The 26561-nt window shown below is 42.6% G+C and overlaps 3 protein-coding genes across 3 annotated transcripts; 1 reads left to right on the top strand and 2 right to left on the bottom strand.

Annotated features, from left to right (window-relative positions):
• Positions 1–660: 660 nt before the first annotated feature.
• On the bottom strand, positions 661–16126 carry LOC133018415 (activin receptor type-2B-like). The gene is made up of 11 exons (XM_061084777.1): positions 15638–16126; positions 12253–12460; positions 10028–10143; positions 9317–9468; positions 8984–9127; positions 8065–8208; positions 7007–7155; positions 6708–6822; positions 5475–5613; positions 5090–5220; positions 661–3738 (listed from the first exon to the last, which is right to left on the bottom strand). The coding sequence occupies exons 1-11, from the start codon at positions 15687–15689 to the stop codon at positions 3544–3546; spliced, it is 1545 nt and encodes a 514-aa protein (XP_060940760.1). The 5' UTR covers positions 15690–16126; the 3' UTR covers positions 661–3543.
• A 3857-nt stretch (positions 16127–19983) lies between these two features.
• Positions 19984–22776, bottom strand: LOC133018110 (gamma-crystallin N-A). Its single transcript, XM_061084418.1, has 4 exons — positions 22420–22776; positions 21981–22229; positions 21449–21594; positions 19984–20228 (listed from the first exon to the last, which is right to left on the bottom strand). The coding sequence occupies exons 1-4, from the start codon at positions 22438–22440 to the stop codon at positions 20093–20095; spliced, it is 552 nt and encodes a 183-aa protein (XP_060940401.1). The 5' UTR covers positions 22441–22776; the 3' UTR covers positions 19984–20092.
• A 1833-nt stretch (positions 22777–24609) lies between these two features.
• Positions 24610–26244, top strand: ly97.3 (lymphocyte antigen 97, tandem duplicate 3). Its single transcript, XM_061084325.1, has 4 exons — positions 24610–24699; positions 25036–25106; positions 25473–25595; positions 25947–26244. Exons 2-4 carry the CDS (start codon positions 25058–25060, stop codon positions 26063–26065), a joined length of 291 nt encoding a protein of 96 aa, XP_060940308.1. The 5' UTR covers positions 24610–24699; positions 25036–25057; the 3' UTR covers positions 26066–26244.
• Positions 26245–26561: the final 317 nt, after the last annotated feature.

The following is a 26561-nucleotide window of genomic DNA, read 5'->3' as shown; positions in this document are numbered from 1 at the left end:
TACTGTGTGAATCTAAATTTCTACTGGACTATATTCTTAAATTGTTGGTCAGTAAAATGAATAATCAGTCTCTTCACTCTGATTCATTTAAAGCTATTTAAAAATGAATCAACCAAATCAATCAAGTGCTGCTACCACTGCTGCCACCTAGTGCACAGATGTAGCAATTGAGCCCAGTGTTAAAGAGAGATTCTAGTGTTACAGTCAGATACTAAGTGTTGCATATATTTATTGTACATACATTTTTACACAGACCATAGACATATAAGAATCTTTAAGTTAAAATCAAATTGTGTAATGCAACTTGTATTTTCCACAGCTTCATCTTGGTTGTATGTTCTGACCCGTTTTCATGTGAAGGTGATGTGATGTGTGAGACAAACGTGAACTGGAAAAAAATCAAAGTCGAATTTCATTCTTATGGTTAATCAGTGTATCTTTATTTAAATATACAAAAAGATGGATGTATTCTCATCTAGTTTATATTTCTAAGCATTTCAACTCACAGATAGTTTCCATTCGTACTGTTTTAGTGAAACCGACCAACATACCCGCACACACGCTCTCACACACACGCACAGTTCACATAAACAGGGAAGGTCACACAGTTCAGTCCAACATCCATTCACACCAGAAGAAATGAACAATATGTTGACTGTAAAAATCAAAAAAAAAAAAAAAAGGCTTTGCTTTCACAGGATTCACACATGAAAAGGAAGAAACCCTTTACATTTGTCAAGTAAATATATACACGATAACTGATATTTTTCTTGTTTTTTTCTTTTCGAAGATGAGACTGACTCCGTGTTAGTGTCACTAATGAGGTACTGCATGAGGTAACTGGTATTTCTGTTAAGAGGAGCCGGGTGTAAGACAGCATTTGGAAGTTACCACCGATCACAGCAGACTTTCCCCCTCAAAGTCATTTGCTGTTTTTCTGGCACAATACGTAAGAAGCACCTGGGTCACGTTCAGCGCACACATGCCGAAACAAGCTCAACCACCCCCCCCGACTGACACGTGTCCTCTTCGGAACGTGATCCAGGTGTGATGAGATGTACTCCACCGGTCGCCAGGAGGAAACCGCTAAGTCACAGGTGAGTTGAATGACTTTGAACCATGGTGTTCAAATGACTATTGCTGTATAATAAATATTGCTGGACCCTTGGACCACGCATACGCCACAGTTTACATCACTCCTAGCGGGGCTGCGTCATCAAAAAAACCAGTCGACCAAGTGGTTAGAGACACTTTGATAATTTCCAAACACTAAAAAACATTGTTCCGTCTTATTTGATGTATGTTTTTCTTTTTGTTCCGCATGTTCGTTACCAAAACTGCACAAGAGCAAGCGTTACAGACCACTGTCAAAAGAAAAAGAAAAATCTAAAATAAATCACCATGTTTGCACAGCACTAATCAAAGCACAACAGATGAGCCTGTGTGTCGTCCAACATGGCTGAACACTGAACAGGTCTGAACATCACATCAGCAGGTTAATATTGAGGTAATACTGTTCATACTGGCATTTTAAAACAGGCGGCCAATCGCGGAAGCCGCCCGCCCCGAACATTACGATTTCCTTGTTGCCTTTTTTTCTTCTTCTTCTTTTAAGGATATTAACTAAACTTTGTGATGCAAGTGCTACCCACACAGCTTCTGATTCAGAGGAACTGATACCGTTATTCATAAAAATCTGTAACACAACCGCAATTCCTGATAGAAAGGATAAAAACGTCACAGGGCTAATTTAGTTGTCCAAATGACTTTTTTTGAATGTGTAGGGGTGGAAATGAGAAATCCCTTTCTACTTCTGAGAACTGTAATGCCCTGATTTTGTATTTTCTTTTCCTAATAAAAACAGATCAGTGTTTCGCATCTGTGTGTGTGTGCACGTCTATTTACAAGAATGGGCCTCTCTTCTTTTAGGGTTTGTACAGCATTAACACTGTGCCAACTGGTCAGGCTCTATTTTTAAAAACAAATCTCCACAGACAAAGAGGCCAAGCCGGCAATAAAATATCTCAACTACTAAAACACAATAAAATACATAACACAACTTGATATACATGTAGAAAAAGCCTGAGGTACTTGTCAGAATATCTGAGGTCAGTCTGGAGGAGTAAGCAGCTGAGGGCTTACCCAGTCGGAAAAAAACAAAACACAAAAAACAGAATATTAGCCTCACATAATATCATGGATAGTTATCACATGTTAGCGTTATATTAACAAAGAATACATGTACATCTACATATCCTTGAGTATCCTGGAATAGTCACAGCAGCATAACGGACATTCAATGTATGGTATTCATGTTATGGTACAACTATGGCATTGCATTTGAGACAAAGGCAACCATCTGAGCTCTCCTTGCATGACGTACAGTGACTGAGGTATCTGGGGGACTGGTGTCCGAACTGAGTCTATTGAACAAACACCCATGAAAATTAAAAAACAGACATGTTGCTTACTCAAGTATGGCCCTCGCAAGGATAAAACCCAACTGATTCTTACGTTAAAACACTCTAAAACAATCTCATTTCATTTTTGTCTTCACCTTCTCTTGCACTCGCTCGCTCACCCACACACACACACGCAGCTCACACACACGCTTTAAAATCAAAAATGTGTAACATTGCAACTCCAGACAGCATCCATCAATGCCCCTGGCACTGGCAAAGGAGTAACTCTGAATTTCTACGATAAAAAAAAAAAGAGAAAGAAAACAGAATAAAAAGAATCCAGGAATATGTCCATGATAGCGAGCTGGATAGCTTGGCTCTCAAAATTAGAGAAAATGTTCCAAAGAAACCTACTGGATACCTGAGAGGTAGTTCCCCGGGGACAAGGCGGTTGTCCCGAATCTTCAAAAAAGTTCAAAAACGTCCAGTACAACTGTTCAACTTCCTTTTTAGCTCCTTCCCATGCGATGAAACAGCTGTGCTCCGTTGCTTTTTGATCTTCTTCTTTTCTTTTTGAGGCGTTCGCCGGTTTAAAATAAGGGAGCACCCTCGAGCGTAAAAATCGAGAAGCTTCGACCCCTGAGGAAGATGAATATATTTCGTCTAACAGTCTCAAAACGGTTCCTCCGAGGTGTGCAGCACGTTGTCCAAGGTCTGGAGCAAAGATTCATTCCATTTGGCCACAGACGGTCGTGACCAAGACAGGAAAAAAAACGCTAACTGATGAGGTAATAAAAAAAAAAAAAAAACGACTAACACAAAAGAAATACATGAGGTAACGAAAACATTAAAAGATTTGACACATGGGTGTTATCAGCCCATCGCATAGCTTATTACTACTTCAAAACTACAGCAGATGGATGTGTTAGTAAGATCTGACTTTAAAAACACGGGAAAAACATAAAAAAAAAACGGGAAAAAAATACCAGTATCGGGGTAAAATAGCAGCTGCATTCAAGTGGCTAGTTGTTGTTTTGTTTGTTTTTTCATGTTTTTAAATATTCACGGAGATCCGCTGAGTTTGGGTTCGAAAAAATTAAAAAGTCAGGAGCTCAGGTGAAGGATGGTGTCCCCCCCCCGCTCAGGTGCTGGACTCTTTGGGAGGTAGGTCCTCGTTGGTGAGAGACGTCACGATGCAGACGGGGTTGTCTGAGGTAGAGCTGCTGATCATCCTGGAGATTTGGCCGATGCGCTCCTCGACGCAGCCGGCCGATAGTCGCGCCTCTGCGTCGTGGTCCCAGCATTCCTCGATGGTCTCGCACATCTGGCTCAAACCCTGCAGGCACAACCCAGACATTGGAAGAGTTAACAATTGTAGAGCTTATTAAGGCAACACTATGTAGTTTGTACACATTAAAATAACAGCTTAATTATGATATCACAAAACATGAAGCGCTCATTGCCGCAGCGCTGCCTGGAACTGCACTATAACTATGGTGTGCAGTGCTGGTATTAGTTTTGGGGGAAAAAATCGATTCTGTTCAGTATCGCGATATTTTGCGCCCGCGATTATATCGATACTGTAGCACAAAGTATTGCATTTTTTTTTTTATTTAAGTTATATATGTAACAGCCCCTGGCTGGCAAAGCATGACAAGGAGAGTTTCAGAATTTAAAAGATACCTAGTGTGTGTGCTGTAAGGATGTTCTTTACTGCAGGAGATATAGTAACGGCCCAGAGGAGCACTTTAACATCTGAGCATGTTGACCAACTCCTTTTTCTGACCAAAAATGCCAATATTCCCAAATGAATTTAACATTTTTGGTCATGACCTTGCAGCCAACTGGACTGGACTCCAGCAGTACACATTTGTTTATTTGTCTCAATTTGATTGAAGCTCTAGGCTTTCTCTTATATATATGATTATTCTCAGGTTTATGTAATTCTATTATGTCTGCTTGATGTTACTGTATTGTATTTAAATAATTGTAAGTTATGTGCTGGGAGCCCAGCGTTCATGTTAGAGGTCTCCTATTCAGAAAATAATTACAAAGGTCCTGTGTCCTGAATGTTCAAGGACAAAGTTTTTGCACTACCCTTTCTTAGTTTTTGCACTTCAGTTAATGTGTAGAAGACAATGTTGTTCACAGAATTAAATGTGACATTTCAAGTGAGTTGAGCGGTCTTATTTTCCTCATTTTTTGTAATGCCTTTGAATAATATGTGGGACATGAATCGCAATATATCGCAGAATCGAATCGCAATAATTGCAGTATCGCAGAATCGCAATACTATTGAATCGTGGTCCAAATATCGCAATACTATTGAATCGTCACATTTTTGCCAATTCCCAACCCTAGCTGGTATGACTTGCTTTATGGCAAAAGTCACACAGCAACAACCAGAGCAGCTCGCTAATTCACTAATCTCAGAGCTGACATCAGGACAGAGCCACCGAAGAAACCGAAGTAGAGATGATGCAGAAAAAGAACAAGAGCAAAAGAGAAGGTGACCAATTTAACCAGCCAGAAATCCCCCACTTTCCATTATCTAAAGATTCCAAAGCAACAAAGTCTGATTCATGGAACTATGAACACGTTTGAGCCGTATCCACTGGAACAAAGGATGCAATGCATCCTGGGATTGCTGTTGAAACTCCAGGAGCTACTCTTCCACTGTTACTCACAGGATGTTTGAGCCAGCACTCCTTGATGGCTGGACGCATCTTCTTGTGAACGACCACATCCTGCAGATCCTCCAGGGTGGGATGCTGGCCAATTTCCTCCTCGAACGGCAGCATGTACTCGCCGATTGTACCTGAAGAGACGCAGCAAGGCCACAGGATGGAAGCGTTACACAGAGGTAATGCACAGAATTTTAAAAGGATGGAGCAGGAATAACAACTAGTTCTGTATTTTAACAGTAACTTTACCCACGTTACACCTTTAACCTGGGTCAGACGGCGCCTCAAGACAAAACAAAAAACTAATCCTTTGTTTATTAGGTCGGCCTGAGGGCACGGTGACCTATCACCTGTGGGGGAAGCAGCATTCCTGCACTGTTTGACTCACCATCAGATACCGTGCAGCGGGCCACCAGCTCCCAAAGCACCAAGCCCATGGCGTACATGTCTATCCTCAAGAAGGAGTCTCGCTGGAAGTTGATGGCTCCCTCCAGCACCTCTGGGGCCATGTAGCGCCTCGTACCCACCTGGCAGGAAACATGGATTCAAGTCTTTGTGAGTGTGTGCGGTCATGTATTGTATCAAGGGCATACGTTTGTTAATAGTATCAAACAACAAGCAGATGGGCTGCAGGGGGAACCGGCTCGATTTGAGGCAACAGTCTCCGAACTTCTCCTGTTACCCGGCTGCCTGAATAAACAACTTAGAATTCTTTTCATGATGAATCATTAACTCCATCTCTCAGGGTTTTCCTCTGCAATAGGAAACCACCCGTTTGCTTTATTCATGACTCCTACTTACTGTATAAACACTGAGACTTTCTTTATTTCTGAATCACACTTTAAAAGCAGTTTCAAACAGACCAGAAAGAAAATATTCGAGGAAAAGAAAAACAAAAAAAAAACAATAAATATATCGCATCCCTGGAGTCACACAAATAAAGTTCAAATTTAGAAACTGATGGCAAAGACTGTGTAATGCTTAAAGGAGACATATTATTAAAATTCCACTTTTGTAGTGCTTCTACACGTTAATTTGGGTATCTAGCATGTCTACCGTCCCAAAAACTCTGGAAAAAAATAACTCCCGCGATTTGTTGTGGTTCCTCTATGTCAGAAACGATACGCTAGATGGCGTCGAATGGGATTACGACCAGAACACACGTCATAGTCTCGCTAACCGGGCCGGTGAAGCCGGGCTGTCTCTCCCCGGAGCCAGGCTTCGGCCCACCTGACTCTGGTTCAAAACGATATGGTTGCAATATTGTATCTTCGTCTCCAGTAGCCATATTTCTACAGAGGTAATGGATAGCTAAAAATCTGGGCGCTTGTTTCTCGTGAAGGAGGGAGGAGGGGTGAGAGGGGGGCGGGGCACTCAAAACTGGTCAATCTGAGGAGGGCTGCTTTAGACAGGGTAAAAAGGGTGCTGTTTTAAATGATCCTTGTGGTATTTTGACCAAAATATGTTATGTTAAACATTTCATTAAGACCCCAATGAACCATATCAACTGCGGAAAAATGGGCATAATATGTCTCCTTTAAATAACCAACATGGATAGAGTTACTTGTACATACATCAGTGTTAATGCAGACATTAAAAACACAGAGCAGTCATTTCATACCTGGCCATGCGTGTCTCCTGGAGGTTTTCCTGGTTCAAATCGTACAGCGAGCCCAAAATCTCCGATGATCGCAGTTAAATCATCGGCAAGCATCACATTCTTGCTCTTGAAGTCCCTGGGAAAACAGTTTCAGAGGGAATTAAAATGATGTAACTCGAAAGAAGCAACGTCACACAAATTAGCTCCTGTATTCCAGGGTGAAATTGGGAAATAAGGTACAAAGATAAAAGTAGTCACTGTATTTGAGCGTAGCGAGTACAGGATTCAGGAAAGCCAGAAACTGTTCGTGTTTCTCTTACCTGTGGGCAATAGTGGGTTTTGGCCCCTCGCCCTTGTAGCTGGGAATGTCCTCATGGAGGTAGGCCAAGCCGCGGGACATGCTCTCCGCTATGTGACACAGATCACCCCAGGACACCATGTTACCCTTCAGGTGGTCCGTCAGTGAGCCCTGCGCACACACAAGCAGATTCAGGGACAAGGATTAACAGCCGGCCGAGAATCTAATCTTTAATCCATCGGCAGGAATCTTAGTGCGAGGAGTTAGTGGAGCGTGACCCTGAGAACAGACATTCAACGCACAAAAGGAGCAGGAAGAGGTGATTTTTCACTTCGCGGCTCCAGGCCAGCTGGATAGTGTAGTCTGGGAGAATTACCAGAGAAGGGAAAATTCATGTAGAATGAGCTTAAAATAGCATTTACAAGTGTTGATGAAAATGGAAGCGTTTAACTTAACAGTCACGACAAAGGAGCACACGGAACAAAGGCAATTAACTGTGGCCAAATGGGTCTTTTTTCTCAGCAGACACTTTGACATGGTAGGAAAAGCACGAGTCCCTGATAACATGCAAATGTCTCTGTTCTGTTCGAGTGTACCCAAAAATAAACACCAGAAACCTGAAGCAGCTTTAATGGAACTGAGCCGTTTCCTTATTTTCCAATCACATGTCGAAATGTCCGAGGTGAGAAAGGTCTTAAAAGTCATCGAACTATTGTAATGCTGCACTTGTGGTTATTTCATTTAGTGTTTGAGACCAGAGCTCTGAGCAGAGTTCTAGACGGCTTCAGGCTGGTCGTATTTGACATAGATGTGTGTATTATTTTTAAACTCCATCTGAGCAACACATCTCTTAAAGGCACACAGGGCACCGCAAAGCTGCCATAAGTAATAAAATCCCATCTTTAATGAAAAGCTGCGAGCGTCTTTTGTTCAGGTAAATAAAGGCCTCAGCCAATATATGAAAGAAGTCCAGGTCAACATCGCAGCCCCTGTACCTCACCATGAATTTGCTCTATCTCTATATATATACACAAAAATATATATGTATATATGGATGTGTAGGAGTAGACGTGTTCTCACCCTCTCATGGAACTCGGTGATAAGCCACAGCTCCGTCTCCAGGTTGCTTCCATGTTTTTCGGAAGCGATGAAACGCAGGAGGTTTTCGTGTCGCATCCCCGGAGTCAAGAAAATGTCCCGCTCGTTATGCCACGACTGCTTGTCCTGCACAAATCATAACACACAAACCACAGAGTTAGGTTTAGGATTTATATAATCTCTTTTGAAAATAACCTGGTCCATCCACTAAGTAGAAGTAGCCTCCATTTGTGCCTCTTATATTGAGATTACATTCGAGCAACAGAGCTAATCAGCCTATTTCACAGAAAATATGAGCCCAGTAATCCATGGAAAAACCTGAGTTATAAAAATACATTTCCAAGCTGTGTGTCAGCTACATAACAGTTTGAGATTTTCAGCCATTCCCCATGTGGCTCCTACTTATTCCTTAAATGTAAATCAAAATAAATATCAGTTTTAACCATGGACTGTCTGTGAAGAGGGATGAAGCATGTCCACTTTCTTCCACTACCCACAAATCAATCCCATTTTACAGCATCAAATAACATTAAAACCAAAATTCAGTTTGATAACAACAATAAAATGTGTGTTAATATGAACTCTTGACTTTTTAGTTTGGTCCAAGCTCCATTCATTAAAATGGAGGAGGTGGGGTTTATGACCTATACTGCAGCCAGCCAGCAGGGGCTGTGGTTATGAATGTACACTACTGTTATTTTCAGTCTAAAGTAGTTCCACACAGACCTTTTTTAGTTTCTTCAAACGTCTTCATAACAACAATAAGTGTAATTTAACATCTTTGTTGCTTTTTTTTTCTGCCAATATTATTATAATATCATAAAGGCACAAACTGGGACAAAACGGCATTCGACAACAAAACCATATAGAGTAGAGCCTTAAAGTGATAATGGTTTCTCACCTGAATAGGGAAGACCTTTACAGCAACATACTCGCTCATCAGTTGGGCCTTCCACACACAACCAAAGCGCCCCCTGGCTTTGATTTCCAGCAGCTGCAGAGGTTTGAGTCCCACCATTGGGGATGGAGGAGAGAGTCCTGGATCCTAGATCACACACGAGGAAATACACGTCTCATTCTCCTGCCACATCTCGAATCTGACACAAAATACTACATGACCCGGGTAATTGGCCGAAGCACAAGCAGTCAACACGGTGGATGAGAGGGAAACTCCCGACAAAAGAAAGAGACTGATCTCACACTTGAGATGAGAGTCGAGGGTTGAGTGTCTCACCTCGCTGAGGTCTACGTGGCCGTAGGGAGGCTTGCGGTGGCGGTACATCCACAAGGCCAGGACGAGAGCCAGGGACAGCACGCACAGGGGCAGCAGGGAGTACACCAGCACGTTGAGCAGGGACGGCACCCGAGGTGGAGGCATGATTTTCACTGTCAAGGAGCATAATAATTACGACGTGTCAGCTTTATGGCGTTCGGGATAGCGGCTGCATTGGCAAACATCCCTCCCAGACGGAGATCAGAATTCAAAAGAGCAGAGCGACGTGCGATCCAGACTGCTCAACCTTGATCCTCGACTGGAAAGTGATTAGTCTGTGGCAACGCTGCAAACAGGCGGGTGAGAGGCTTCACTTAGTCGCCTTCTCGACAGATGAGTATCAGCGCCGGACTGTGGGAGCGCTTCAAAACTGAATGCTTCAACCTAAGTCGTGCATTTTGCTTGCAAAACAACACAATACCAGCGATGCAAATTGCAAGGGATGTGATTTTTCCACACACACAAAGCTCAGAAGGGATCATTTAGCAAACATTTAAAAAAGGGAGAGAAAAAAATCAAAGCGTGTTTAAAGGGGATCATTATATCACAATCGTGGCATTTTTTCCTTCTCCTAATACTGTAGCTGCAGGGATAAGCTCCCACTAATCAGAGCGGGAAAGGAAAGACCTATTTTCTGCTTGTTCTATATGGAGGATGCGTTCGGCCGCTCACCTCGGTTGCCGCTGCCAATCATGTCAGGAAGGTGGGTGAACCGCTCGTTGCAGTAGTTGCCCTCGCAGCAGCAGAAGAACACCTGAGGGTTATCGTCCATGGAAACACACTCTTGCCTAAAACAGCAGATGAGATGACACACACACACACACAAAATCAGCCGGTTAAATAAGATGTCAAAACAAGCGACGCGTTTAGATGCTTTAATAATTCACAGCAGGATCAAAATACACATCACAAACCAGTGTTGCATTTCCAGATCTAGACGGCGCTTCTGTGACTTCACCGCAAATAAAAGGTTTATCCCATCTAACGAATCTTTGACCTTTTCGCTCCTTTATTTTGCTTCCTGGCGACAAAGACCACTTTGTAGAGGTATTAATATCTTCTTCTTAATGAGAATGTACGATCTCATTCCTCCTAAGTCAGCAAGTGTTCCGTATTGAGAGCAATCGCGGGATTCCTAATGCCATACGAAAATAACTGCACATCTCTGCTCTTTAATGCCACAATTAATCTTTGTGACATCGTCGCTCGACTCGCTCGAACCTGCCCACCTTTTTTTTTTAATCGCCTTTCATTGTCTGCCACTATTTTACGGAGCTTTTCACTCGGATTAAATTGACCGGGAGCAAATTTACTTTTGCGAGTCCCATTATATTCCCCCTGTGGTTGTAATTACAGCCGAACAGCACTTCAGGCTCCGTGCAAATTCCCTGGAAACCGGCAACATATTTGCGGCAGCATCTGAACCTACGATGTGTATGTGTGTGTGTATGTGTGTGTGTGTGTGTGTGTGCATCTAATCCTGGCAGAGCTTTTTAAATATCTGCCTTTTTGATTTAATGAGGATCATCATCAAATAACAAAGGTCTCAATGGAAGCTGCTGTCGTTAAACTGCTATTCAACGCCTCTAGTCTTGAACCTGAAACACTCAGGAACAGCAGGTCCCTGGGCTGGGTCATCGGGGGGGATTACTGCAGTCCAGCTACTTCAAAAACTCTCTGGCTCGAATATGAAAGATTAGATGGTTTGATGTCTGACTTGTGATGGTGTAAAATTCTCCTCCTGCGCCGGCCTGGTGCCACCGCATCTATCTGCCATCACAGAGCTGCCTGGTTATTTCCAGAAAGAATAAATAGGAGCTGTGCTGGGTTGCACAGCATTTTCCAAAAATAAATCTCCACTTGTGGAAATCACTCCCCCATCTAATGGAGTCTGCTTCTGTAAATGCTTTTACAGAAGGACGGGAAACTTAATTTTGAAATGACTGCAGTCTACCCTCAACCTGTGTGGCCGGCCTCACCGTTTGTATCCTGTAACATATTAAATAACTTACTCTCCGAATAATTTGTTTTCTCTCTCCGTGTGTTTGCGGATGGCTGCATTCTAGTTTGCTTGATTTATTGTATGAAATGAAACACGAATTGTACGTGTTGTGTGCCAGAATTTTAATGAATAGCAATTATGATGATTCATTCAACGGTTTGAGTTATTTCACTTTCCACAATAGCAAACGATTTGCTCATTAGCTTCTTAAATGTGTAGAGTTACTGCCTCTCACTGTTTGAAATCAAGGTAAAATGAACGTTGGAGAGGTTTGAAACATTAATCGTAAAAAGGAGAAACCTTTGGACGTTTCATAGATTACTTGAGGATGAAAACAAGTATTTGTCGCAGCCCTGTGTCATTATCTTCATGTAGTATTGATGTAGCCTAAGGTCCATGTGCAGTGTGGCAGTGAAACCATGTACCATGTGTACCGAGACAAATGCTTTAAAGCAAATGGATCTCTAAAGGGTCATGTTAATCTGCCAATATCTATATCCTGTATCTCTTTGTTTGTGTCATGTTTTTCTGTAAAACCAGAGTGTTTCAGTACTATATACTATAAAACGTCAAAAGCGCAACTTGCCTTTCGCAAATCCTTCCTTCAGTGTGAGAGGACATCTTTAAAATGCTGCTTTTCTTTCACTGGGCAAACAAACCCAAGGATAGATAAGATGATTGTCACATTTGAGACGCTGCAACCAGGATTTGTTCGAGTGGTTTGATAATGAAGGACTTGTGTCAGCATCAGATCTGTTATCTCCGCCCTCAGGTCACTGTAATAACGATGGACTGAACCCTGAGGTGAGCGAATCCGTTCACTCTGGACACGAACCACACACACCTACGATATAAATGCAGAGGTTGGCGCTACCCTCGCCCCGGTGACACCCACCTGTCATAGCAGTTGAAGTCGTCCAGCCAGCAGCCTTTCTTCACCAACTTGATGGTCCCTGAGGAGTTGAGCCAGGAGGCGTAACAGTGCAGCCGCTTGTCCTTGTCCCCCTCGCAGCGCTCGAAGCCGCTCTGGTTGGTCCTCTCCGTGCGCCAGCTGTCATTGTAGTACACGCACTCCCGGGTCTCGGCTTCGCCCAGACTGTACCCTGCGATGGACAGAAGGCCTCAGTCAGCTCACACCGTAATGAATTGAACGTCGGTGGCGGCGGAAGCGGGACATATGGCGCCGGATCCGCTCGGTGAAACCAAGAAACATGACTTGAGCGGAGCCGCCCTCGTCTCTCTGAAGGCACGTGGCCAAGTTTGGGGAGGTTCGCTGTAGTAGAGCGGGAGTTCCTCTGGGATCGGAAATCTCACTGAACACTTTCTCTGCTTAAAACCAATCACTCTGCTGGAGAGGTTGTTAAGATTAAGATACATTTATTTGTCCCAAACACATGCACAGACATGGACAAGCACAATGCAAGGAGGGAAATGTAACCTCTGCTTTTAACCCATCTGGTGCAGGACACACAGAGCAGTGAGCAGCCATGTACGGCGCCTGGGGAGCAGATGTTGGGGGAGTAAGGTGCCTTGCTCAGGGGCACTAGACAGGGTAGGGAGAATCCTCTTGGATTTTTGGACAGATCATCCAGGTTCGTCTTTTTGTTGTTTCTCCGTGGAGTCGAACCAGAGACCTTTTCTGCCCATAGACCAAGTTTATGCCACTAGTCCACCGCCTCTCCATGGTCTAATAGGCGACTTTTCTCACATTTTCTGGGATTGGCCTAAATTAAAGAAGTTCTAGGAGGAGGTGATGAGGGAGATTAAGTGAGATCTTGAACTTAGACAGCTTGATTGACCCACAACAGCTGATTTTGGGAACTGCACCTTCAAGGGGGCTAAGGAAAAACAAACTGTACATGATCAGAGTTATGATGCTAATTGCCCACAAAATGATCACAGTAAACTGGCTCAAGCCCCACCCACCTGCCGTAGACCCAGAGGCTCGAGGCTGTGAATTGCATGGAGAGTTTAACTGCAAGCCTACGACTGCGGATGGATATTTACTTTGCAAAGTGGACACCTGTGATAATGTATCTGTTAAAATGAACATTCTGTTGACATTTGACTGGACAAGCTAGACTGAATGTGAAACTATACGTGAACTCATTGGGATAACTCTTCTGCCATTTGTGCTTTATTTTTATTTTATCTTCACGTGTGTAATATTGTATGACATTAAGATTAAGATACATTTATTTGTCCCAAACACATGCTCTGTGAGACTCACTGTCACGGTATTTGTTCTAATAAAAGTTCGAAAAAATACAACCATTCACTAAAAAACTCTTGTCCGAGAGTGACAAGTCAAAAAAAGGGGTTGGGGTTGGGGAATGACAGAATTTAATTAGCAATGGTACAACAATGATCTGCTGGGTCGTGGTGTAGAAAAACACACACACACAGACACACACTGACACGTTACTTCTATAGATAACAACGACTCCTGCCTCCTCCTGGAGTGTGACACATCTGGAAAGCACAGATAAGAGCTGCTTCTTTAAGGGGAAACCAAGCCGAAAAAACCTCACAATGGCCGTCAGTCTCCTAATGTTGAATTCCTTATAGAAGCTTTTTTATTTTTTAATATTCATCTTTTATGGATTAAGGGTTGGCCACACACACTCGAGCAGCGGATAGGAGACGTGTAGCGGCTGATAACACGCAGCCGTACGTGTCATTCACAATATATCCTATGGACATTCATGCCTGAGCTTTGTTCAGGGGGAAAAAATAGTGCCTGTCTCTTTAAATCCATGCCTATAGGAGGCTTGCCCATCCCCCCAGTGTTACCCCCACCAACCCATTACACACACACACACACACAGGCTCCCATCCACTTCAACATACGTGCATTCAGTTGTCCAGCAGCCGTACAATGGATTTCATTATGGCTCACAGGGGTGGTGGTGGTGGGGGGGGGGGACACAGAGGGTGAATGCACCCAGCAAACCATCAATGCTCAATATTAAAAAATAACAAAAAAAGGGAGGGAGATATTAAAAATAGACACACAACAACAGTGATGCTCTGTGTGCTCCATTGAAGCTCCGGGATGGCATTTCTGATATCTGTGGTGGTCACATGATCCAGGAGGACTTTTACTACTAGATCCTTCCCCCCTCCCCCCCTCTCCACCACCACCACCGTGTCACTTAACCCAGGCTTACACCACAACAAGGAGAATTGTGCAGAAGCAGCTTACTACTACACTACACTGGTAATCTATAAACCATAAAGGCATTAGCCCCTGTGCGCAATTTGGCACACACACAGGAGAGACAGCTGTGCCACAATTAATTTTTTATTACAACTGTAGGGGAAAGCACACACGTTGCATGAAAGGTGGTGGTGGTGGTGGTGGGTAGGGGGGTGGAGGTGGAGAGGAAATGGTGTTGTGTGTTTGTTGTTGGTGGAATCCAAGGTGAAATGTGCACATGAAGATCAGCCAGTGTGTGGTTGCATGGGGGGGGGGGGCGAGAAAGAGCCACAAACAAAAGAAAAACAACCATCATGCTCAATTTCACGTGGTGAGTTTGGAACAGGAGCTATCTCCTCTCTCTCTGTGTGTGTGTGTGTGTGTGTCTGTGTGTGTGTAACAGTAACCTCAACCAGGGTGAGGACCTGACTGGGGACAAGAACAGCTGATGTCGAATCCAACGCCATTGATTTGTGGAAATGGAAGGAGGAAAACAGGAGGAGGAGAAGGGGAAGTCAGGGTGCAGCAGCAGCAGCAGCTACACAACACATCACAAGAGCTACACAACAAGAGAGATGGAGCCTCTAAGGTTTCAGGATGTTGATGCAGCTGCTTGCTTTCTATTCCTGCCTATGTTAATACAACAAGGGGGGGGGGGGGGTAGGCAGGCAACAGTTTTAAATTTTGGATTTGTAAATGTGTGTGTTTTTATTTTTTAATTTTTGGAAGGGGGTGCACAAAGCGTTTTAAAAGCACGTAAAGGATATTGTTGTTTTTGTTTAAATTGAAAGAAGCAGCTACTGGTGTAATAAAAAGCTGGAGTAGGGGGTTGGGTGGGTAGTGTGGGGGGGTGGTGGTGGTGGGGGGTGCGTTTAAGGGACAAATGGAGAAAAGGCGATTAAGGGGGGTTGGGTGGTGGGTGAGGGTGGTGGGGGGGAGAATTGGATAACAAAGTTCAAACTGACGTAAAACTCGCTTGCGGGTCTGCAACAATTACGCTACACGTGTAAAAAATGTTAAAATAATAATATTATTATTAATAATAAAAAGGTGGAAAAGAGAGAGAGAGAACCACGCTTACCTGCGCACAAAGTTCCCAGAAGAAGTGAACAAGTCAGCCATGAAAAAGACATGTTCCCTCGTGTCCGTGGCCAGCATTCACACTCCTCCGGCCCCTAGCATGGGTCCGGGGATCGAACCCACGGCGAGGGGACCACCACGGGGCCTTGTCCGCCTCCTCCTCCTCCTGGTGCCTCCACCAGCGGCTCTACGCGTGGCAGCAGCCCCACGACCGAGCAACAATGTCGGGCAGGAAGAACCACGGCAGCTCCGGTAGGGGGTTTGACTTCCAGGCGGCGGCGGTGAGTCCTCTGGATTCACAGCCGAGCCCGAGCACCGGTTCCTGGGGAGCACACAAGCGAGGCGAGGCGGTGGCTTGGAGCTCTGTTCCCCGGGTAAAGGAGGGTCTCTCTTACTCTCTCTCTCTTTCTTTCTCTCTCTCTCTCTTACGCGGGTCGTCTTCTTGCCGCTGCGTCGGGAGGTCGCTCCGGGTTTACATGCATGTTACTGATCTGTGTCCAAAATGGCTTCTAAATGGGGAATGGGCTGCGAGCAGGGAAAACCCGGATGTGTAAACACAAAGAGGGGAATTCAGGCAGCGAGCGGAGTGACCTCAACGCGACACCACACCGCACACCGGCTCCTCCACCACCGATCCCAGTTCGATTCACACTCCTTTTTCCACCAGGATCGCTTTATTTTAAGCTTGGGGACATTAGCAGGGACGTAAGGGGACGTGTGCATGGAAGTGGTGTGTCCTCCTCGGTGGGTTTAGTCCCCGTCCCGGAGCAGAGAGACACAACACAGCACACTCGCTACTTTGTGTCCAGCGGAGTTTTTATTTGTATCACTTTCTCCCTTTTATATCCTTAAACCTGAAACTGTCTCTTATAAATGATACTTTACGCACATTTGCATCGAGGATTCAAGATTCAGGATTCAAGAGTTTATTATCAAATGCACAACAATAACATTATAGTCGGTTTATAGCTTGTAGTCGGTAAAAATATACTAGTATCATGGTTTGGTGTAAGGTTTATTTAGTGTCTTCATGCAACACATATGCACATCTTCACTTTTATCAATCAATTAAATTTGATTTGTATAGCCCATATTCACAAATCACTATTTGTCTCATAGGGCTTTAAAAACGTTATTTTTTTTAGTTGTATATCCTTAAACCTGAAACTGTCTCTTATATATTATACTTTACGCACATTTGCATCGAGGATTCAAGATTCAAGATTCAGGATTCAAGAGTTTATTATCAAATGCACAACAATAACATTAGGAAGTTGCTGGCAATGCAATCATTGAGTCACAGGCTCTCTTCTAGCAATGTAATTAAGTAATTACGACCAAAAAAAACAAAAACAAAATTTGAATAAAATAGTATAAATAGGATCAATGCAACTGGTTGGACTGGTTCCTTTCTAACAAAAATATGTGTATCTTGGAAAAGGTGTGTTGCAATGTTTTGGTTGTGAAACAGCTGCAACACCAGTGAACTCACACAGCCTGAATATTATATATATATATATAATCACATGAATCCATACAATGATCCACACTCGCTACTTTGTGTCCAACAGAGTTTTTATTTGTATCACTTTCTCTCTTTTCTATCCTTAAACCTGAAACTGTCTCTAAAATGAGACTTTACGCACATTTGCGTCGAGCATTCAAGATTCAAGAGTTTATTGTCAAATGCACAACGATAACATTATGCTCGTAAGAGCTTGTAGTCTGTAAAAAATATACTAGTATCATGGTTTGGTGTAAGGTTTTTTATTTAGTGTCTTCATGCAACACATATGCACATCTTCACTTTTATCAATCAATCAAATTTGATATGTATAGCCCATATTCACAAATCACAATTTGTCTTATAGGGCTTTAAAAACGTTATTTTTTATGTGAACCACGGGTTTTCTATCCTTAAACCTTAAACTGTCTCATATAAATTAGACTTTACGCACATTTGCGTCGACGATTCAAGATTCAGGATTCAAGAGTTTATCATCAAATGCACAACAATAACATTAAGCAGTCGCTGGCAATGCAATCCTTGAGTCACAGGCTCTCTTCTAGCAATGCTCAAGTAATTACGACCAAAAAAAACAAAAACAAAATTTGAATAAAATAGTATAAATAGGATCAGTGCAACTGGTTGGACTGGTCCCTTCCTTTAAAAATATATTTATCTTTGAAAAGGTGTGTTGCAATGTTTTGGTTGCGAAACAGCTGCAACACCAGTGAACTCACACAGCCTGAATATTATTACATATATTCACATGAATCCATACAATGAACCAGCTCTCACATGCTAAAGAAATTAAACATAAGCTCGTACTTTATATTTACACACTATAAAAAGCATTATAGGCTTTTTTTTCTAACTGTGTCAACGTGATAAATAACTTCAATTCCCCACATGATATCATATAAAATCATATCTGAATGATCTTTTATGCATAAGTGCTATAAATAGCTGACCTCATTAGGAGTAACATGATACAATAATTCCACATTACTCCTTACACCACTGCACCGCTTAACAATTTTTATTTTTATCACAGAACATGATGTTTGGCAATAACCTTCGAGATGAGATAATATATAATCTGGCATTTTATTTCATTTAAATATATGATTTAAATGATCAATTATTAGTATTTCAATGTATTTGTATCTTTTTTAAAACGTATATATCTCAATTGTAGTATAATCTATGACATTCCATTAAAATAATGTGTCCAATGTCAAGTAATGTGTCCTCTTATCCGTCTCTATGTCAAAAACACCTGTCACATTTTAATTACAGCATAACTACCCCCCCTCCCTTTCCCTTTAGCATGTTGCCCTCTTAAGGAGTTTTTTTACTTCCGTTAAATCAAGTCCTCCAGCTCCCTGGATACGACCAGATGTCAATAGTAATCAAGTATCGTGGCACGCAGGTTTTCCGCGTAGCATTTAAGAAACGCTTTCTCAAATCTGGAGTCCTCTTGTGTGGAATAATAAATCCCGTTATCACAGACAAATCAACGGTGACGTCGTTAAAATGCCATTAGGCCTCGCTCGCAGGTCCCTCTCCCTTACTCGCCTCTGACATCCAGACTGATAGCGTGTTGGTGACACTCGGGCGATTCATGCAGCAAATGGCCCGGGAATAGGGTTAGGCAAAGGTAATCGCTGTTAAACTAGTGCCGTGGAGTGCAACTCAAGACAAAGCATTTCCTTATTAAGCCATCCCCATATTGACCCTGTAACTCGATAGAGGCCCGGAGTGAAACCTTGTAGAGACGGATGCTCTGTTGTCATGACAGTTCGAAGAGAAAGCACACGAGTTCTCATTAAAGGTCCAGCGGCCACAGCCTCGGTGTGACATTCCTGGAAGAATGAGAGCACACAGGGCGAGATGATGGTGCTCAACACAAACATGAGCTCTGACCTGTGAGCGGATTGTGTGGTTGGAAACACAATCTGACCTCAGTCACACACAACATCAACACACAATACAGATGCTGGATTCGCATAATATGAAAAACTGGACGTTTCGTTGGGTGGATGGCGTCCAAATCGTCATCGATTAATGATTGATAAATAAATCAACATTTCTGTTCTTGTGTTTTCTTTATTTATCCAAAGATTTAGTTGTTTTGTACGTTTTTGTGAACACTGCAGCTGAAACTTTCCATTGTGATCACTCTGAGGACCCTGGGGTGAGCGTCAAGACGTCACAGTAAAATAGATAAATGACACTAGGTGGTAGCAGAGCTCCCCGAGGCAGGTGCTGATCCCCCCCCCCCACCCTCAACCTGTGCAATTTCTGTCTTTCACCCTAGATTTATCCCCAGTATATGTAGAGGAAATACACACTTTCTATTGTTTCTATCAGTACAAGGCCGTGTGTGTGTGTGTGTTTGTTTGCTAAAAGGCCGTGTGGCTTCTTTTTGAGTTCTAATTATGGCGTTTTGTTTTGTTGCTTAGTGGGCAACAAGTTTTTTTCTTTTACCATCACAAACATTTTAATTTACCTCCTGGATAAATAAAATGCCCATCTATCTATTTGATCATCTGTTCTCAGCGGGATCCAGAATACCTCATATAACCTGGTAATGGATCCATTAGTATGAGGAAAGGCACGGCACTTAAAGGTTCTGTACTTATGGTGCATAATAGAAAGCAATTACCAGAATCATAGCCTGCGGCCGTTTCTCCACTGAGATCTGATGGTTGGGGTTCGGAGTTTCACACTGAGCGAGTATTAAAGAAAGGAGGAAAAGAAGGGAAATAAGATTGAAGAAATTGTAGGATCACTCCTTTATTTAGGCCTAAATCAGTACAAAAATAAAACAACAAGCAATGTTGAACATTTTCTTCCATCTTTTTATTATTTTACAGCCTCCCAGAGTCAGGGTGAGTAAGTGACAGTGTGTGTCCTCCGGTCACGTGGTCGTATGACAGTGGGAAGGTTTCAGAAGTAGTTGGCAACCCTGCGGACAGACTGGATGTTGGAGTTCTCCGCCTGCCACTCCATGTGGGTGCAGTAGTTTCCTCTCTCCACGATGTACATGCGGCCACGGTAATTGGGCTCCTCGTACAGCACCCAGCTGTTCGGAATAAAATATATATGCAATGTTTAGTGTGAACAAAGTCAAGGCATATATAGTAAAGCTTGGACATGAGAACATTTTAAAGTGCATTGGTTTCTATCATATTTCTGACAGGATTCTACCAAAAGTATATACACTAGGGCGTTCATTCAGGTTGGACATGGTCAAATACTACTTTACACTTACTAATGAATACTTACTTGATACTAGAAATACTCGCTTAATACGTCATACTTGCCAGATAATATGAACTACGGTTAAAAAAAATATGTAATTCTTCCTTCCTGCTGCAAATGGAATAGAATCGATAACCATCACATTTTATAAAAGAAAAATTATTCAATAAGTGTGACGGTATGAACCCTTGCGCCCCTCGTGTATCAGGCCCTTGTTTATACATCTAAAAGTGACGTTTATGGTTTAAATGTCTAAAAACAATATCTTCTTCGCACACATTTTCATACTTAACCTTCAGGGCAAGATTTCTGCTGGAAAATGATTTGTATTTTAAACAGAAACAAATCCCCTTTTTTTCTCCTAATATTTTATTCAACATCACTCTGTTTATCTTGCCCTCAGTTGTTAGGAGAGGTATTTGTGTAGCTTCCTACGTACTGAATATACACCAGTAAAAGGGAGTTTGTATGCAGTGAATGTCTTTGTGTACTTATCATATATTATGGTAGTTTCTCACAATAATCTGCTTATGTCCAAAACACATTTAAAAAAGGCTACTGTAATACTCTAATCCACAGAACTCACTGTGAATAGTTTTCATTGGAACTACTACAACTACTACTTATTTTATTCGAGGATTAAAACTGCTGAGACTGAGTTTCGTGAAATGTGCAACAAGGACACTCTTTGTCAAATATTTGTGACCATGGAATCACATCGTCCCTGATTTGATTGGACTTTGTCACAGGGACTTGTGTGTTTCATGTCACACATCATCTCCCCTGCTGGCTACTCTCATCTAAAAAAGTAATCAACAATAATAATTCTCAATGCCCAGAGCACCACAGACAAATATAATTTTCCTCACAGCTGGATTTTGTACATATTCTTGACAAATGAAACTATCTGCATGGTTAAATAACAACAGAGGGATGTTAGAAAATATGGCTTTTCCAATTTGCAGTTTAGATAACCCCCCCCCCACCCCCCCCAACAAGTGCATAGGGTTTAATCCAACCACTCTCTGGAGGGATACGTACGCTCCATCTCCGTAGACCTTCAGGGAGTTGATGCACTTCTTGCTCATGCCTCTCGCCTGCAGAAATGGACAGTCCTCACACAGCTCCACGCACTGGCCGCCGAAGTTGTCTCCGTCGAACAGCTCCATCCTGTAGTGCTCTCCGTGCTGAGGAGGATAAGGACATGCTGAGTCATGGCAACGGTGTTTCGACTTCACCTCGCAGCACAGTAACAAGGCCTTCTCCTTGTGACATTGTGTGCGTCAGGCACTTACACCTATAGACATCTTAAGGTTAATGTATATGTGAATGAGGATATATATATATATATATATGCAGCCCCTAGTTTGTCTTGAGTGAACCAAATGCTTTTTCTTTCTTTCTTTCTTTACAAGATGAGAGAAGCCAATATGAGTCCGTGCTACCAGAATCATTTCCTGCATCACTGGTCTGACTTTGATTTGTCTGCCATGCTTTTTCTTTCTTTTTCTTTTTTCCACCATCCAAATATTTGTTCGTCCCTGGGGTCTCTCACACACACACACACTCTTACCATCCTGATTGGCTTGCAGGAGCCCATGTGATCGTTGTGGGCATTCCAGCGCTGGAATTCCGGGTACTCTCCGTGCTCCAGGATGTACTGCTGACCCTTGAAGTCTGGGTGGTCAAAGCAGATGAAGGCGCCGCTCTCCACACGGACAGAGTTCACCCTGTTCATGAAGCCTCGGTCCTGGAAGTTGTCGCAGTCGCTGCAGACCTCCAGTTTCCTCCCGGTGAAACATTTCCCCTCGTAGAACACGATCTGTTTTTTTGGTTTCCCCCAAAAACAGTGACGATTAAAATTGGTAATTGATGCAAAAAACACAAAACAACAAAGATATCTTACAAAAATGCCCCATTCCATCTGAGGCTCGACTAAACTACCACCTTTTTTAATCGACCTTAGTTTGTGAAAGAAACACGTTCGGTACACGGACTTCAGAGATACTCACCTTTCCTGAGTACTGAGACATTTTCCCTTGATAGCTCTTCCAGACAACACAGTATAAGAATAGAAAAAAAATTGGGACCCCCAGATATATATGGGCGCCACAGAGCGCGGTGGTATCGCGAGGCCGCCGCAACAAAAGCGCAACAATGGGGGGTTTAGACGTTTTGCCACATGGGCACTTTCTCTTACATGTGCCACTGCTGATATTGGACTTTGGCTCCTGACGGGGGAAACAATGGAGCGGCGGAGCGGGGGGGGGGGATTTTTGCTTTGATTGGGCTTTGGGAGTGATGCTGGAGCCGCACTGAGCTGGAGCTGCACTGTAATATGTGGGTCGTGTCCAGATGTGGAGGAAAACACGACACGGAGGGCAATCGGTAAAGCACACAGGCGGGTCAAAGGACGTTTATGACCCAGGGTAAATAAAAAGTGAAAGTATGGAAACAGTCAGGGGGGGGGGGTCTTTGTTCATTCCTCGCTAAAATGGCAGCCGGTGGCGTCATAGTCCAAAAATCCAGCTTCCCCTATGAGCTTTTTTCTTTTTTTGGTTTCCTCTCTGTTGCTTAGGATCCAGAGACGAGTCAGTTGTCTAAACTGACTCGTGGAATTCTGGGAGGAGACTCGGTCACAACAACAAATAGCAGAAGATTTAAAGTTCAGCCGGTGGAGCAGGATCCAAAATCAAACCTGTTATTCAGGTGCAAAGCTCCGATTCCCTGTTGTTCACGCAGCAGCAGACGTTAAACACACAACTTGAAAAGACCGAAAGAGATGTTTACAGAATAGTAAATTAGTTTTTATATTAAAGCTTTGATTCAAACCCATGAGTGGTGTTTAAATAAATCATATCGACCTTAACTCTGTTTATCAGTTAGGGTGTCTGAGGTTTTAATGTTTCTTTTTTTATCCGATTATTTACAGGAAAAGGTATTCAAGCCCACACAGGAGGCTTTAGGTTTTAAAAATAGATTCTTAATTAGATTTTTCTCTCATGTACTTTTCAATCAGCCACTCATTAATTTAGTAAATGTGTGTTTAACCTTTGCAGCAAAATATATTCAATACCAATCAATTTGAAATGTCAGTATCACAGTTCACAGTTTGTTTAGACTACATTTCAAACCTTAAAATCAATTCCTCTGAAGAGACGTCAGTTCGTGCTCTGATGTTTATTTATTCTTTTATCAGATTATTTACAGGAATTACTCCTGAGGAGGTATTCACCGCACGCAGGAGGCGTTATATAAAATGTAATCTTGTTTCTGTTGTAAAGCTCTAATGTGTGTTTTTGAGGCAGTTCTACTTGGTGTTGATGAATGTGTATTTAACCTTTGCACTGTGTCTCTTGAAATATGTTCCCTACCAATCGATATGAAAAGTCAATATCACTGAGTTTCACCACAGTTTGTCTCTATTTAACATTTTTAATCTGTTCCTAGAAGTAAGAGATTAAATAGAGATTAATTCCTCTATAAAGATGTCAGTTCGCATCTTTGGGGTTTTAATTATTAAAGGAGATCCACCTGAGAAGTCATTCAGCCTATATGCAGGAGGTTTTTAAATACAGATTCTTAATTGCTATTCATTTTATTCTAGCTCGTGTTTTTCAGTCAGTCATCTTGGATTTGATTAGTTCTCTGTGTGGACTTGAGTGAAAGTGAATGGAGGAACTACTTCCTCCACACCGAAGAAAATGATTTGAGTCTTTTGTGCGTCATTAGAATTAGAAGTATTTCCTAGAGCACATCACAGCCGCAGCTTTTCCTTCACCTTCAAGTGCTACTTCAAGTCGCTCCAGCCTCTGCACTGTATTTATCGAGTCTATTCATGGGGCCGATGTGGGTTGAAGACCACTAAGCCAAAGGTATTACACCTCATCTGGGTCAGACATAATCCACCTGAAGCAAACATACTGTACCTTTGACTAATATCCTCTTGTCCTCTTAAGGTACAAATCCCACTAATATAAATCTGTATTTGAGTCTGTGACAGAAGCATACATTGATATTGACACAGGCCTCTGAAATGATATATAATAGTGGACAAAGGGTGGACGGGTCTTGCATAATGCAGGAATCAGAACATTGGGAGACTTTACCCTCTGAACACAGTGTGCTGAGGGCGAGTGAAGTGCTAAGTAAATATGACTAAACAGAGATATGCCGCTTTAATGGGACGTTGCCATGACAGGACAGAGTATGAACAGGTATAAAAAGAGGAGGCGTCTTCGAATGCATCTCATTCACTGGCAGAAACCAAGATAGACATTCAAATCCCTCTGGTATGTACTTATAAATCTATGTTTCTCCAATTTTGAAGTTATCTTATTTTGTGTGTTTAAGCTTTTTCACTGCTTTTCTTGAAATCCATATAAAATCAGTATGAGCTAGAATTAAAAAATATATATTTGGTGTCAAATGTCTGTATCGTTGTGTGTCAGATCAGTTTGTTTTGACGTTAGATTTCAAATAAATCAATCCTCAAATTTATAGGGTTAATTCCTCTTAAAAGAAAAGTTCTATCTTCTATTGAAACATTGTACAATAGAAAACGAAATGAAGTATACTCAAAGAACATGACATAACGCATTGTCAAACCTGTGCTTTATCTCTCCTAGTGTTGCATTGTCGAGAAGAACAATGAAGCTGCTGGTCTTGGCTCTAACCGTCGCCTTGCTGTTTACAGCCGGTGAGTCTGTCGCTGATTCTCCACTGAGCAAACACCAGCTCTGCTGCCGTGCAACAGGGAGCTGGTGCTTTCTCTTCAATCACAGCAGACCTGTCTGACAATCGAACGCAATTCTTTTCACTTTGCCACCGCAGCGACTTATCTGAGAAAGTAATTACTGCACGTGGAAAAACACACGATTCACTGGTGACGCTCGGAGCTCAGTGAATTCCTGCGTGTGTTCGTCCCGCATCCTCCCTTTATGTCCGATTCCTGGGTCGAACAAAAAACAGGCCACGTTTTGACAGCGCTGAATGAGAGGCAGTGAGGCCAGAGGTAAAAAAAAAAACAATGACTGAACAATGTTCTTGCCGTTTCTGTTCCCAGGTGAGGCCCTGAACTGCCACCAGTGTGTCCCCAGGAGGGCCGGAGAAAGCTGCGAAACTGCCGTCCAAACCTGTAAACCGGGGAAGGACGGCTGTGCTGCGGCCAGGTTCCTCAGAGCTCCACGTGAGTTCCTCAAAACACGTCACTAAACCACACAGAACCATATTACCTCTGCAGTGAATCATAGTTTAGTTAAAGAATAAACATTTGCCTGCAAACCAATGGCACCTTAAGTAAAGGCCAAAGGGCAACGCTGGGGATTCAACTTGATTGTATGGACTTTTGAAAAACCCGTTTTGAGGTAAATCAATAAGTAATTCCTTTAAGATATCTTCAACAGTATCAAACAAGGTTGATTGAGTATTAAATGTATGTGAATCTCGCAAAGATGTGGAAACCCATTGCCTCACCTACAGTGAGTTGCCTCCCACATAGTGAAAGGTCACGGCTCTTTTCTCTGTTTTACCTTCTCAGACGGCTATTACCAGAAATGCATGGCTCTGTCAGACTGTGAGATGCTGAAGATGAATTCCTACATCGACATAAAGTGCTGTGGCGATGACATGTGCAACACCTTTGACAATCCAGCATAAAGAATTCAAAGAGCACGACGATGTGTTGGAGAAGCTTTTTTTTTCTCGCGCGAGGAATTCATCCCAGAGGACTTCGGCCGAGCACATCTCTGAAATCAAACGGCTACTTACAGCTAAAATAAGACGATAATAAACACTGTAAACTCGATCACCCCGGCAAATAAAGGTGTTTGAATTCCGGTGTGTGCCTGCGCTCTTTCTTTTGTTTGAACATTTCTGTTTTAACTACCATAACAAGTCACAAAGACCTGAAAATCTACCCAACATGATCCTAAAAATAGCAGTAAATTATAGGCTTCACGTACAGGAGGTTATGACGTCTGCTTGTTTACAGAACGTCTAGGGTTTGATTTATATGAGAAACTCAAAGGTTCTCAGTAAAAGAGTTCTCATATCTCACTGGCCAACTGGAGATTTGGAGGTTGTCGGTTCAACCCTCAGTTAACTTTGTGACACTTGACTTACAAGTTAAAACACAGTAAACTGGTCGGGTCAT

Source organism: Limanda limanda, chromosome 13, assembly GCF_963576545.1.
Source record: "Limanda limanda chromosome 13, fLimLim1.1, whole genome shotgun sequence".
Taxonomy (NCBI): Eukaryota; Metazoa; Chordata; class Actinopteri; order Pleuronectiformes; family Pleuronectidae; genus Limanda; species Limanda limanda.
This window is presented reverse-complemented; position numbering and strand designations above follow the sequence as displayed.